The sequence below is a fragment of the Egretta garzetta genome, unplaced genomic scaffold (genome assembly GCF_000687185.1).
Source record: "Egretta garzetta isolate BGI_Z169 unplaced genomic scaffold, ASM68718v1 scaffold594, whole genome shotgun sequence".
NCBI classification, from domain to species: Eukaryota; Metazoa; Chordata; class Aves; order Pelecaniformes; family Ardeidae; genus Egretta; species Egretta garzetta.
Window position 1 is genome coordinate 235,728 of NW_009259578.1, and position 15,875 is coordinate 251,602.

General features: G+C 40.8%; 1 protein-coding gene across 12 annotated transcripts in view; it reads right to left on the reverse strand.

Moving 5' to 3' along the window:
* Positions 1–15,875, reverse strand: part of MBNL2 (muscleblind like splicing regulator 2) — a 70,710-nt gene that overhangs the window by 14,198 nt on the left and 40,637 nt on the right. For 2 of the 12 annotated variants that reach the window (XM_035893245.1, XM_009637694.2), the window contains 3 exons: positions 15,163–15,363; positions 13,711–13,974; positions 6,340–6,493 (listed from right to left, as the gene is read on the reverse strand). In XM_035893245.1, the coding sequence (XP_035749138.1) occupies positions 6,340–6,493; positions 13,711–13,974; positions 15,163–15,363 (619 nt within the window). Of the gene's footprint in view, positions 1–1,506; positions 1,602–3,028; positions 3,065–6,339; positions 6,494–7,163; positions 7,218–13,710; positions 13,975–15,162; positions 15,364–15,875 lie in introns of all 12 variants that reach the window. The other 10 variants (XM_035893249.1, XM_035893248.1, XM_009637691.2 and 7 more) reach the window with 9 other exon arrangements.

Genomic DNA, 15,875 nt, shown 5'->3' on the forward strand with positions numbered 1-15,875 from the left:
TGCACCATTTGCCTGCTGCACTTTCCTCCTCATCCCAAGCATTTTTTTATTAGAACAAGATAGGTCTCAGAAAAGAACACACAGAATGACAACTCTCTTTTGATGAAAATGCTAGAAGCACAAACACCACAACGTCGGCAAACGAGCCTTTAAAAAAAAAATAGAGAAAACTGACTGGTTTGTGTTTCTTTAAGAAAGTAGAGTGTATTTCAGAGGTAGTATATTTTTCCTAAATTATTATAAAAAAATTCTTGCGGCAACTTCTGCTTTTCCATGGAATACTTAAACAGTGTGGGGACTGACAGTAAAAAAGAAAAAATAAATCTGCTGGTGTAACATGATTAAGCAAAACATTTTCACCAATTTCTTTGTAATTCCTCGGCAGGTGGGGAGGAGTGAATCAACGGGCAAGTGTTTCTGCTAGGTCTGCAACAGCTTGTTGGTCTGGCCAGGAGCAACATGAGGGAAGGTGATAGGGACACAGCCCTTTGCTTTTGCTCGGTGAGCAAATCTGCTTGCTTCCTCCTCCATTTGACCTCTCAAAATCTGAGGGAAAACAGCTCTCAGGAGGAAGTGCCTGAGTGTGGTCCCGAAGCAACAGAAAAGCCAGAGCGACCCAACCTCCGTGCAATCCCATCTCCTGGCAGATGCCGGGCCCATCGGGGTGGGAATCTCTACAGCCCCAACGGAGGAGTCAAAGCTACACACCCAGAGCTGCAAGAGATACGTCTTGCCTGGGAATTAGGTCCTACAGGTGGAGGGGTAAACCCTACCAAAATTAAAGCTGCCATTAACATAACAAACCGCAGAAGAAAAGGAGAACGTATCATCTTTCCTAGCCTGCCTCTGCCAATAACCCTAGGGGTTCTTTGTAACAACGTCCTTCCTCAGGGAAATGTAATTCCCAGGTTAAACGTGCACTTTCAAACATAAAGCAGGCATAGTCATAAATAGATCTCGAGTGCTGCTTTGCTCACTAGCATTTACAGAAAACATTCCATTTTGTTTCTCTTTTTTTTTTTTTTTTTTGCCCAGCTACCTTGTCCCACCTGTGATTTTAGACAGCTTCCCTGCTTACAAATTAGTCACTTCCACATACCGCATGGAGAAGGCTATGCTAACACACCTGAACCGTTTGAAAACTGTGATGATCTTCCTTTTGAACTTAGGAGTTAATAACAGACTTCTGTGAGTAGTCCAGTACTATGGTGATTCTAACTCCAGCTGGGTTAATTACACAGTCATTAGGTACAAACATCGCAACACAAAACACAGCTACATTATTATTTGCAACAAATGTTAACTCTAAATAAGTGCAACCTGTCCCACAAACACTTGCTATAAACGACTTAAAAATAAAAAGTAAAATTTGATGGGGTAAACACAGGAAAAAAAAAATTCTCCGGGAGAATTTTTTTTGTTTAAAAAAAAAAAAATTAAAATAAAAATCTCAGCACTCATTTAGAGTTCGGGATCTTGTGAAAGAAAGCTTTAAAAGGAGCAAACCTGATTTGCTGTGGCTGTTGCGGCGAAGGGAACACTTGTTGCAGGAGTTGTTGCTGCAGAGACAGTGGCGGCCGTAGCGTTGTGCATCATGGGTACTTTCAGGAGGGGAACCATGGAAGCAATGAACAGGAGGGTGCAGCATTATGGTAAGAGAAGTGGTATTTTTGGCATGGTGAATATCAAGAGCGGCAAGCCATCGTCATGGGTTAAACCGGCAGATGGCATGCAATCACAGTGCAAAGCGAGAAAGCGTGGCGGAGAAATAAAAAAAAGGGAAAATAGCTTATTACAAGTACAATTAAAGGAAGGTTGTCAACACAATCGGCGATTCCCAGAAAAAAAAAGAGCAAGGATCATCGAAAACGCGGGCGTTATCTCTAAGAACAGGATTACTTGTGCAAACGAGGTCTCTACCAAAATAGCCCTGAGAATTACCTGAGAATTGTTACACGGGCAATTTGTTTTCCCCCAGTATCAATATAAAGCACTCCAAAATAAAATTCTGCTAAAAAAAAAATTACAGTGGTTTGTACTGTGAAGGAAACTGATAAATGTTTATCTTCATTTTTAAACACAATTAAAAAATGAATTATTTTCCCGTATCTTCATTTTGAAGTAAGCCAGATACTTGCTGTCTTCCTTTATAATCCAATTTATGCATTTTTTTTCTACTAGCATGGCGTAACTGTTAGACTTTATCAGAGCTAAATTACCATCTGCTTTGAGGCAAAAATCAGGAGAAGGATGATAATAATTTTCCTAGTTTAAATACTACTTCGTTTGATCTAAAAAAGCAACATCGATTTTGTGGAAGTTGCTGCTTTTGCTCATTTTAATAATGACTTTTAATCAGCATCTTCATGGGAGAATTATTAACTTGATGTTTTAAAGGCTTGATATTTTAACTGCTTATCTGAGTAGTCCCACAAAAAAAAAAATCACTGGGATAGGGCTATAGAATAGAAGAAAGATTACTTTTCTGTCTTAGAGACTGTTGCACTGGACTTCCGTTTTGCATGCCCAAAATGTTAATTCCAAGCTGCAAATATATTTAAAGGAGGAGCAAGATTCAGATCACGGGTTTCAACAGAACCTCCGTGGATCAAAGCAGGCATTTCTGGGAAACGCCGATAAAACTTTCTAACACACAGCAAAAAGGAGAAATAGGCACACCACTATGAAACTTTAAAACACTGATGAAATTTGCTGGCTTTTTTTCAGTATTTTATGATTTTATAGTACTAGACAATATAAAATATAAAGATAAATAAAACTTTGAAAACTGAAAAGCAGACTGGAATTCATGGTATTATGCTTTTGCAGTGTAGTTGTTATAGCAGGTGATATCACATCTAAACTGCGGCTTTCATCTACAAATCTAAACACTCTGCAAAGTCAACCAGAAGGACAAGCGAACCTTTAATTCTAGTTATTGTCTAAATCTTGCCTAGGAGTTTTGAAACAAGTGAATATACATCATATACAGTATAAAAAGAGATCAATAAAGAAATTTGGAACCTACCAATACTGGTAGCGGGTGTCATGCACAAAACTGACCCTGCGTGTCATGCAATGATAGGTGAAAAAAGTGGATAAAGGGAAGAAACAGGTTAGCCATTTAGAGTTAACATTCAAAGTGAGATTCAAGCATTACCACAGAGAAATAAGTTAGTTAAATGAAACTGTAAGGTCATTCATAGTTTTGCTTTAACACAAAACAAAGGTGATTATGCTCTTACTCAACTCCTACCTCAGTATATTGTGTGACTTTGGGCAGGTTTCTGTGTATATACAAGATACTTCATAAACTTTTTTATTTAGTACTTTTATCCTTTCACTTACTTCTTTTGCAGCAACAGGGTTTTGTTTATACAAACATTGCTTATCTCGTTATTTGGGAATTTTAGAACTCATTGCATAATTCAGACAGCTCAGTGTTGCGCAGATCAACGTTCACCAACTTTTTGATGTGCAGCAGAGAAAGAGGTTAAAACGGAGTTAGCGGATATCGTTCTGCAGGGGCTTTGCTGAATTTAATGTACTTGTTCTTAACACACCACCTGAGGTGGAGAGGTGTTTCTGACCAAAGAAAACACTCCGGTGACAAATCCCCCAAGCTAAACACCTCGGAGTGCGTAATGGTCCAGGAAAAGGCTCCCAGCGCACCTCAGAGAAGCTCTGGAAGGACTGCTCACCTGCCATGCAGTTCAGGTTTGGTGCCTAGCCCACTTTTAACCTTTCTGGGAAGACCAAATGAAAAAAAAAAAAAAAAAAGAATAGCATATTTTCAGTACAGTGCATATAGCAAGCTGGTGAAGGTGAGCAGGTAAGGAGACTAGTCCCCAGCTATGTGCATATTTGATACAAAGCCAAATATGCTTCCTATATTCCTGCTTAATTACTACAGCAGCCCCTCCTTGGACCACAGCAGTAGCAGTGTAACTATGAATGACCTTATCCAAGAACAGTCCCCAGAGAATACACAAAGTTCCTCCTCTAGAGGCTACAGAAACACTAACAAACAGCAATGGGAAGAGAGAAAAAGATCTGTTGTTTTTAAGATCATTCACCAAACAATAAGGAGAAGGTGACAAAGCAATCAAACTGATGTAAAACAAACAAAGTGCAGAACTTTGGAGGTAAGCCATGCTAAGTCAAGCCCCACACTTTTTATTAGGGGAGCAAGTGGTTAAGAAAGCAGAGAAGTTATATAAAACAATTACGTTTTATATATATTCCAGCAGCAAAACTTGTCTTAAAATTTAACTTAACACACACACAAGGAACACATTTGAAAATTATGCCAGTTCAGAAAATATCACATAATCATTTAAAATCCAACAGATAATGTCATGCGTTGCTCCTTAGACCTGGGTGGCATGACAGTCCTTACACCCACCAAATCCAGCTTTCCCAGGAAACATGGGAATATCAGGCGTAGCATCCTTAATGAAAAACTCGTGACACCCACACATATAGAGGGGGTTCCCCTTTCCCAACCTCCTCCCATACCCCACTCCTTTCTCTAATACCCTTTCTAGGTGCTGATGGTGTGCTCAAAGAGCAGGAGGTTCAGCACTGTGAGAAAGGTTTTCCACTCTGGGCCTGGGCTCCATCTGCTATGTTATCCTTCTTTTTTTCATGCACTTGTTTTGGGGTTTGCCAACGACCTGACCCTTAAGGTTTGGTTCCAAGATCCACCCTTCCTACCATCAGAAATTTGTAAGATAAAACTCTAATTACAACCATTAGTTGGAAAGAGGGATGGACAATAAAAAGCACAAAGAATGAGCTACTTAAGGAAGCATGAGCACTCCAAAAGTCTGGAAAATATCCAAATGCTATTTCACTGAAAAAGGTTTAAACTACCGTATTTTCCATAGTTAATTTAAAATCCTTGGCAATTGCAAATAATAGTGATAAGCCCTGAAAGGGAGTGTTTAAGAGAATGAATAATGCATATCATACTGCAAATTCTCAGGGTTACAATGTAAAATAAATTTGTGGATATTTCTGTATGTTTGTAAGCACAGGGAAGTCTTCCATTCATGTCCAAATAGGCAGTCTCACGATTTATTTATTTTTTTCAAACACTCCCATAAATGTCAGTATGTTTTCTGCCAGAGATATTCTGGTGCACCAATGTGCTAAAAATACAGCACGCTATAACTTACTATTATAAATACAGGGGCAGGCTCCAAGGTTGTTACTCAGGCCTTATAGCAAAATTCCATGAAGTCAAAGCCATCTGTGTTTGTTTTTATCTTTAAAAACATATGGGAATGCTGATAGATCGGGAAATCATCGTGTGCTGCGTTTCGTTCCTTGTTTAACCGACATTATTTCTATAAACTAAAATAACATCGCCGAAATGTCAAGCACATTTGCAAACACGTAGTTTTAAACAACTCTGGAAGTTTGCACTCGGTAACATTCTGATACAAAAATATATAATTTGTTAATTACAAACAAAATCATAGAATTCATTAGGCAGGATTTCTACCTTTGGGAAGTTTGGAGTGGGGGCGAGTGACATAATTTAGAAGGTTATGTTGTTACTGTTTGCATGAGTACCTAGCACGTTCTTTCTTTCGCAGCGTTGAAGAGAAGCCCTGCCACCAGCCACGGTGCAGTTCAAGCCATCTCTGAACGCTCTGAGTTTTACAAAGTTCTGAGCACTGAAATGCAAATTACCTTCACTCGTCTTCAGATCACCCCTACGAAGAATTACAACCCCAGCTATCAGCCGCAAATGCTAGGAAAAGTTCTGGTGGCGTTCCAAAGTGAAACCCATGAAAACGCATCTGATGCCCCAAAGCCCGTCAGTGCAGCTTGTGGGGAGGGATGGGATGTGTTTTGCTAGTGCTTCCAGGCAGGTATTGACTGGAATATTACAGCTGGTGCTCCCCCTCCTGCTCCGCCCATGCGCGGCTGGGGTAATCCCCAAAAAACAAAACAGTACCCAAGGGAGCAGGAGGATGTGCCTTGGCCACAGCACACTTCCTGGGGCACCTCTGAGGCGTGATGCTTTTTCCAGCATTTTTGTTAGCGGAACTTTGCCCTCTCGTCTCCTAGGAGAGCACTGGCAGATCAAAGTCAAAATACAGCCAATTTAAGGTAGGAAAAAAGGGGCAAACTCCGGACGAGGTTATGAATGCGAAAAGCAGCCTAACAGCATGTTGACATTGCTCGTACTTTGCAGGAGGAATTAAAGTAACGTGTAAATATCTGTGCGGACTTCCCTTCGAGTAGGGCAGGGAGCATAATAAAACCTTCTGATAAGTGCCAGCTACCTAAGGAAGACGGAATTGGTTCAATGTGGGTACAACATACCTGTTGGGATAAACGCCGCATGTTGCTGCAACTGAGCATTGGCAAGAGCCTGTTGATAGTGCAAGACACTGGGATTGAAAACGGCACTGGCACCATTGCTTTTTTCAAGTGCTTGTCTCTTTGGTAAAGGGTGAAGAACACCAGGAGGAAAGGCCTGTAAATAAGAAAGTTAGTTAAAACGGTGTCATTTTTAAGACGTTGTCTGTAACATATACATAAATACGAAAACTTATTATTTTTTAAAGCGGCTAAAGATGCCTCGCCATGCATATTAACTCAAAGCACAGCAATGTAAAATGAGTGAAATTTTGTTATTGATAGCAAAAGCATGGTACTATTAACCTAAAACTGTAGCAGCACAACTACTGAAAAGAAAGGCCTTTAAAGCAACAAAAATGGCATTGCCTTTAAATAGGTTTTCAAATATTATAGGGAGAAAAAACCACTTGTGTTTCATTGCCAAGTATTTTCTTTTTGTAATTTAAATATCGTTTCCTATTATTACACAGATTAATGGATTACGTCAAGCGTTTTCAATTACAGAAGCAGTTTTATCTCAATTCGACTTTTCATGAGAGGATATTTAAAAAAATGAAACCATGTTAGGAACCAAACTAAATCGTCTGCATTTATTACGTATGAGAATGAGATGGATAAATAGAGTTTCCAGTAAATTAACGAGTATGTGAAATCATTTCCGGTTGATGTTCAAAAGTAAAGCGATACAAATTTCATTAGTTGCTTCTCTGAAGGAAAAAAATAAAGATAAATAAATAAAATAAAAAAAAGCTACATGCAAAGCAAAAGGTGAAAGGTCAAAGTACCAGGTCTACAGTTGCTTCGAGAGGTCGCTTCATTGCTTTGGCAGTCGACTGAGTCTTTTAATAACAGGCAGCGAGCACATGATGGCAGTGGGCCAATGGGATTCAAGCGAATTAACATACAGGTAAACAGCAAGCAGAGGTGCATCATGGGAACGGCATTGCATTTGTGGATAGGTGAGAAGGAAAAAAATATTCTGAATGCAATATACAACATACAAAACACTAGGCATGCACAACAACAAAAATGTCTTCTAAAGAAATGAATATTACATTTCGAATTAGTACCGAAGCAAAAATGCATCTACTATACCTTAGTTAAAAGCATATAAGAGAGTAAAATATAGATGTTTGAAATTCAGGAAAGTTGAGTAAAACAGCAGCTTGCAGACACTATTAAGCATCGTATAAACACTTCACAGAGATGCAGAAGGTTGTAAGGATACGCCTATAAGAATTCCTGATAAGTTAGTTAAGTCACATTTTAAAGTGGAAAAATCAATTTGGAAGGCTACATTTTCAAATACAAAGCACTAGTGAAAGTTGTAATGCGTTACAAGTGCTATTAATATCAGTGCTTGCAAGGTGAGGGTCTTTAATTGAGAGAAGTGCCTCATTCAATAGATTTGGGGTTCAAAATGAGAGAGGTTCTCCTTTTCAATACAAAGCAGAACAAGTAATATGTCTAGTTACACTAACTTATCATTAATTCCTTTTTTTTCCCCCTACAGCTGGGTCATTTTTGCAGACTTTTTTTTTTTTTCCTTGTAACTTACCACATTACATTGAGAGGGAAAAAAGTCTTTCAGAATTTAAAACATATTTACTAAATTTTGCTACAACCTTCAGCACTAGCTTCAGGAGCAGGGAGTAAAAATACTGTTCTCAGTTCATAAGTGAACATTAACATATGAGTTATGATACTAGTCCAACATTATTCATTTTTTTAAAAGAAAATATTTAGGCATAGTACATAGGCATATACATTTATGTATACTTCCATAGTAAGATCAAACTTTATGGCTGATACGATGGCATTCTGTAAAAACACTTCTCATATAAAATATCACTCAATTTTTATAGTGTTAATTATTCTTACAAACCTTTAGAAAGGAACGGAAGATTAACTTAGAAATCAGAATTTTTACTTTTGTTTTTTAAATATAGACTGATATTTAGCTCTTTTTTTAGGATATGCAGATCATGCCTATCTTGACATCAGTATGTGGAAACAGGGAACAAAAGTGGAAAAAAAAAAAGAGGACAAGGCACAAAATGCCTATGAACAACTTATGGTCACAAGATGAGCTAATGCCAAGAGGGTATTTTGCAGGACAGCCCTTGCTTTGCCTGCTCCTTGTTCCCGGCTTTGTTGCACCTACATTGCATGAGGCTTCCCAACACCCTCCCCATCTCTTCAGCACATTTCTGGATTACATACCCTGATCTACAGGATCCGCTCACCTCTCTGGGTGCAAGACTCAGACATAACAAGAAACACCTGGTGCAAAGTGAGGATCTGGAAAGCCTTCTTGCATCTAAGCAGGGCACGGTGCAGCCGATGCGTGGTACCCCCCATGGGCTCCCCCGCGGGGGACATCACTCCATCTGCATGGGGCACAGCCTCAGATCCACTCTGCATCCACCACGGGTGAAGCACGACGACTGAATTCAGCACTATGTGATGACGAAGTCCACAAATTCAAATCAACATCATTAAGAGTAAAGCGTTGCAGATAATTACCTTTATTATCCAAATGTAGATCTTATCTCATCTCACTCGTTAACTTATTTTCTCTGCGTTTATGATTGATTGCCTTTCTCCACTTCTTCTCCATGCTCTTCTTAATCTCACCTCCCTACTTTGGAGCTTCTTGCTGGCTCTCCCCTCCTCTTCCAGAGCAAGTTCAGTCTCTCGGTTTTCCCAACCTGAAGGCTTTAACTTAATCTGTTTCTAGACCTACTCATCAACCTTGTTTCCACGTAGTCTCTCCCTCTTTTCAGGCTTTCAGACTGACTGTCCATTCTTCTCTCCCACCTTCACCTTTTCTTCCATTTTGTCCTGATGATAAAACCTTCTTTGCCTCTTTCTGTTCTGTCAGATATTCTCCTGCTCAATATTTGATCTCCTACATATCTAACACCCCAAAAAATCAATAGCTACAGACTGGAGAAGAAAAGGCTATGGAAAAGAAATAAAGATAATAATAAAATTGATCAAACATTCTGAGACATAGTATTTGCCTGCCGTATGTCACATTGGTACGCTATGACATCTCTTGGAATACAAGCAAGACCCACAAAGCGGAGGCCTGCATGGATCTGCAAGGAGCTCCTGACTAAACTCAAACACGAGAAGGGAAGCACGCAAGAGGTGGAGGCAGGGCCGGATGCCCCAGGAGGAACAAGCACACAGGCTGAGTATGCAGGATGGGTTAGGAGAGCCAAAGACCACCTGGAGTTGAATCTGGCAAGGGATGTGAAAAGCCAACAAGAAGGGCTTCTCCAAGTATACCAGCAACAAAAAGACAACTAGGGAAAATGGGGGCCCGCTGCTGAATGAGACAGGAGACCTGGTGACACAGGACATGGAGAAGGCTGAGGTACTGAACATCTTCTCCACCTCAGTCTTTACTGGTAAGATCAGTGGGAGACCAGTGGGAAAGTCTGAAGCGAGTAAGATTTACCCTCAGAGGAGGAGGAACAGGCTAGGGAACATTCAAACTGGACGTACACAAACCCATAGGAGCTGACAGGATGCACTGATGGGTGCTGAGGGAGCTGGCCAATGTCAGTGCAAGGCCACCCTTAATTATCTTTCAAAGGTCACTGCGACTGAGGGGAAGTTCCCAAAGACTGCAAGAAAGTAAATGACACTCCTATCTTCAAAAAGGGCAGGAATGAAGGTCTGAGGAACGACAGGTTGGTCAATCTCACGTCAGTCCCTGGGACTGAGCAAACCCTTCTGAAAACACATGAAAGCCAAGAAGGTGATGGGGAGTAGTCGGCATAGATTTAAGAAGGGGAAATTGTGCTTAACCAACCTGACAGCCTTCTACGATGAGACTGACTTGGTGGGTGAGGGGAGAAAAACAGATGTTGTTTCTCTTGACTTCAGAAAGGTTTTCAACACTGTCTCCCACCTCATCCTCACAGACAAACTTACTTAGCATGGGCTAAATGGGAAACAGTGAGGTGGACTGAAAATTGGTTCAACTGCCAGGCTCAAAGGGTTGTGATCAGCAACACAGAGTCCAGCTGGAGGCCAGTCATTAGCGGTGTAAGACTTGGAGGAGTGGTTGATACACAAGATAGATGTGCTGCCACTCAGGGGGACCTGGGAAGGCTCGAAAAATAGGTACAGAGGAGCATCACTAAGTTCAACAAAGGGAAATACCAAGCCCTGCACCTGAGGAAGAACAACCCCCGGCACCAGTACATGCTAGGGGCCACGCAGCTGCAAAGCAGCTTGGCAGAAAAGGCCCTTGAGGTCCTGGTGGACACCAAGTCGAACATGAGCCAGTGATGTGCCCTCACAGCAAAGGCAGTCGACACCATCCTGGGCTGCATTAGGAAGAGCATCACCAGCAGGTTGAGGGAGGTGATCCTTCCACTCTACTCAGCACTGGTGAGGCCGCATATGGAGCACTATATCCAGATCTGGGCACCCCAGTACAAGAACGACATGGGCACACTAGAAAACAGTCCCATAAAGTGTCCCAAAGATGATTAAGGGACTGGAGTACCTCTCATATGAGGAAAGGCTGAGAGAGTGGGACTCTTCAGCCTAGAGAAGATAAGATGTAGGGGAATCTCATCAGTGTATGTAAATACCTGATGGGGGAGTAAAGATGGAACCAGACTCTTCTCAGCAGTGCCCTGTGACAGGACAACATGCAATGAGAACAAATTTAAATACAAGACATTAAATTTAAATGTATTTTTTTGTTTTTGTTTTTGCTGTAAGCATTATTTAACCATGGAGCAGGTTGTCAAGAGAAGTTGTGGAGTTTCCATCCTTGGAAACTTTCAAAAGCCAACCAGGCATGCCCTGGGCAATCTGCTCTAACTCACCCTGCTTGAGCAGGGGTATTGGACTAGATGATCTCCAGAGGTCCTTTCCAACACCAAGTATGAATTCACATTTTAATTCAGGCTGTACATTCTTCATTGACTTTTTATACTCCCTGATGCCCAACATGAATATTTGGAGCTCCCCAAGTACACTGCCTTCCAATGCACTTCACATTCAAACTGTACAGGGTCTACAGCCTTTTCCACAGTGTCTTTCCCCTTTCTTTTTACTTCAAATGATGGGGCCACCTAAGACACCTGAGTAAAAATTCCTAAACTTCAATGTACAGAAATATTGCACTTTCTGCAGCGTCCCAGGCTGCAGAATTCATTGACCTTCAATGGTCTTACAGGCTTTGCCAACAGTGCTCTAACCCTACCCACAATGCTAACCTCTATGAGCATGCTCTGGACCAGAGCAATGCAACCAGCTCCCCAGCCAGGAAAGAAAAACTCTTGGACACAATTTCAACCTGGGAGCAATCTGCAAGTGAACCCTACATGTAAGCGTTTGTATTTCTGCCTCACTTTTGCTCTCTAGATCCAACTGGATATTCTTGGGGTGGCCTTGCAGGCATATGTCTTTTCTACCACTTTTTTGTTGTTTTTGCCATTCTGGTGATTTTTCATTCACTCTGATTGTTTTACGTCTATATTAAACAAAAAACACTTGGATCGTAAAGAATCTTTTCTGTTTGGTAGTCTGAATATGCCATTAAAATATTTGGTACATATTTTTCTGCAGAAAGTTACCCTGAATTACAGTTCCCTGCCTTCTTCTCCCGTGACATTAGAATGCTAACATTTCAATTCTGTGTTTCCAAAGATGCTTCATCTTGCTTTGAGGCTAGTGCAATTCCAAGTATGGCTTATTTAAAATCATGGGATAAATATCCAACCATTACTGAAGCACAAAAAAAGTGAATCCCCTCATCTCCTTTCTTCTTTAGTATATTGCCTAGAAATATTACATTCTCTAAATGGACAATAAATATTGCACAGTAGAAGCTAATTAGAATAAAAAAAACAATTTCCTTTGCTTTAATTTCCAGATGGTATTCAATTTCTGCAAGCACAGGAAAGTTTAACTAAAAATCACCCAGTTTGAAACAAAGGCTGGGGATACTATAAGAGAAAGAATACTAAAACTTAAAAAATGTTCTTCTGTTTGGAGGTTTACTTTCTTGCATAACTTACCCTTTGTCCCTCAAAAAGTCTGGTCTTTGCTAATTTGCTAAATACAATGCTTTGGGTAGTTATATACTGTACTGTATTGTGTTTCTGGTAGGCTTTTTACCCAGAAAATAACTGCATTGTCTGTAACTATTGTATGCACTGCCCACAAGTCCACAAACCACATCTGCTTAATTATTCGTCCACTGCCAGCAATAAGGACAATGATTCTTTAATTTGCTGCCAGCAATTTTGTCTTCCAAGTCAGATCCTGCATGCTCGATTTATTTAACTTTATCAATACCAGTCTATTTAAATTTATCAACTTCCCTGGTAGCAACCATAAGAGATACCCAATACTGGTAAACGGATGGGCTGACTTGTCTGAAGAGTTTTCAGTAAGAGCTTGAAATATCTGAAAATAGAAAGCCCTCAAATCTCTTCTCTTCTGACTATAGTTACTGTGCTTTTTCTTAATGATTCCCATTTTGTTTTACTACTTTTAAACTCTGGTTTTCTAATAGAGAAACTGTATCATAGCAAGAATCAGGGAACTTGCCCATGAGAGTGGAAGAGGCAAGAGAAGTCTCTAGGTGTGAGATCCATCTAACCAAAGTTCAGAAAGATATAGCCATCACTTTTTAGTCAGTGTGGATAGACATGTATCTACAGAGGGCAGTTCTTTCTCATCCTCAGACAGGTACTAGTAGTAGATCAGATTAGTGTGCTGTTTTTTCTCCACTACCTATAAAGTGAGACCAAGGTGGCTAGGCTAGGCTCAGTTATCTAACTGTCTGACATCTAAGGTGGCGTGAGTTGAATCCTAATACAAGTTTCTTTTCTACTACTAAGCTCTGAGGCAAAAGTTCTCTCTTTGCTTTTCTTCCTTTTCTTCCAAATTTCCACATGTGTATCTGTCATCAAAGAGCTAAAACAGCGTATGTGCCCCTATTTTCCAGGGGACATTGAAGCTTATCAGTTTTATTTCTGCTTGGAAATACTAGGGGCAAATTTAACATATAATCAAGGCAGAGAACAGAAGTGGTATAGAGTGTCATTTGCTTCACTGTCTTGGATAGAAATACAGCATTAAAATAAGGGCATAAAGAAAAAAAGTGCTTCCTCCCATCAAGCAATAGTAAAATTTTATAAATTCTTATCTTTTACCAAAAAAAAAAAAAAAGAAAATAAAAAGAAGAGGCAAAAGAGAAAAGAAAGTATAAGCAAACAGCATTAAATTGAAGCAAAATAGGCATCAAAGAGCTTCTGTCAAAAAAAGGCAGCCATATATGCCAGCACTTACCATTACAGTCGCAGCTGCCGCAGCTGCCTGGGCTGCCACCGCAGCCTGGTTGGCTTGGTGTTGCGCCGCTTTGATTTTGGCCTGCAAATGTGCAGGAGGGTGAAAATACTTGCATTTCTCCCTCATGCAACGACCTTTTATGTAATCCATACACACGGTTACGGTGTTGTCGTTTGTGTCAATCATTGTGCTGTCTGCCGGATGCGCAAAGCGGCAATCAGTCTCTCCACGCGCACAGTTTCCCCGCTGGAACTCCCTGCACACCTACGTGCAAAACAACACGCGTTGCAGGGGAAGAGCTTGGTGCACTGCGAAAGGGCAGGGAGAGCCCCGCGCCCCCAAAAGACAGACCCGCTCCCTTCCCCGGTTAGTTCAAGTTTTTCAGCTAATTCAATTTAATAAACCTTTCATCTTCTTCTGGGAGAGGGAAATGCATCTATTTTACCCTTACGCGCCTTGGCTCCTCAGGTAGCTCTGCAGTACGACGGCTAAATGAACTTGACATGCAACAGAAGCGTTCCCAAATGCCTTTCCTTTTGCCTGTCTAATAAACACCTGGGAAGGGTGTTTCAGTACTGAAGTAACTATTCCTGCAAAACTGACTGGGAATCACAAAATATTCAGTCCCTTTCTGACTACACTTCATATTCTTGCATCTCCACTGGTAGGGAAGGAGTTCCTCTTGCTGAGACCCGGGGAAGATATGCATCAGGTGCACTGTATTTTCTATGGAGTCTACAAATAAAATAGAGAGCCTCCTTAAAAATAATTTTCAAAAATGGGCAGAATGAACATGCTGATTTTCCTAAGAAGCAATGTGCTCTAGACACTAGTGCTTAGGCTTTTGGGAAAGGACATTCATTTCTGCAAGAGCTATTTGGCCATCTCGTATTCTTGGATCACAGATTCCGCTGAGCCCAGCCAAGCAGAGATCCATCAACACCAGGGAGGCTCTGCACACAGCTGGGGGCTTGCCCCTGCAGCCTGCTGCAGGGTTGGTAACATTCGACATCTCCATTTGTAGCTCAAGGCTGAAGGGCTATACCATTCCCCTAATAACAATCCATAAGGCTATAAAATTCCCATAATATCAATGCATAAAACCTGGGACAGAATTAATACTGCAATAAAAATGTGCTTGTTAGCTATTTCACCAAGGCATGCCTTTATAGTCTTGTATACCTGAGGTACTTTGGAGGAGATAACATTACAAAAGATGAAAATTCATGTTGATGCCTGTATATTAAATTTGAGCGAACGCACTACCTTCAAAAATAACAGTGTTTAATTACCACTGGCTGCAAGTGTAGAAATCCTGCCTGGTTACAAGGTCTTTATTTGTAGTAACTAAATTTAAGCATCATTTCTAAAACAATAGGATTTTTCCCTCCAGGATCTTTCACACAGCCTAACAGAGGATTGTATTTCTAGTCACGGTGGTGTCTACAGTACCTCCAGTTTATCAGTCCTGAGGAGTTTCTGGGTAGCAGTTGAACCGGGGACTGAAACCGGTGGACTTCCAGGAACAATAACAGGCGGCGTGGGTAGGATCTCAGTCGGGACTAAGCCAACTCCCGGTGTTACTGGCGTTAGGTAAGGAGCAAAGCTAATAGCCGTGTTCGTTCCTATTGTGGGACCCACTGGAAATGTGGGCTGCAAAAGGAAAACATAGACCAAGATGAAAAAACCCAACCCCTCAGTCAAGGGCTTACTAGTTGTCTTCTGCATGTTCTTTCTGGCGCTGGTTTATTTTCTTAATGAAAAAATTTCAAACAGCTGGCAAAACACACGGCATGCTCTCTCTTCTTTTAATCACGTAACACATTCCAGCGGCATATGAAGAACCGCCTTTGCAGCTCGATTATTGGAAAAGAGGCTGCTGATGCAAAGGAAGTCGTACTTTGAACCTGAATCTCTATGGAGGTCCAGCTTACGCTGAAGGCCTATTTACACATCTAAAAGTAGAAATAACATAGACTTTATTGCTTTTTCTCAATTCCTGTTTTCCTTGGGAAAACAGGCTATTTTTCAAAGTACCAGATTTCATAGGTGAAGCGTTATTGACTATATTAAAGCCATATTTCTCATAAGAGTACATATAATGAGCTCTTTGGCATGTAACTTCCATCTGTTTGCATGCTGTATTTTGCCACCTCCTGCAATTA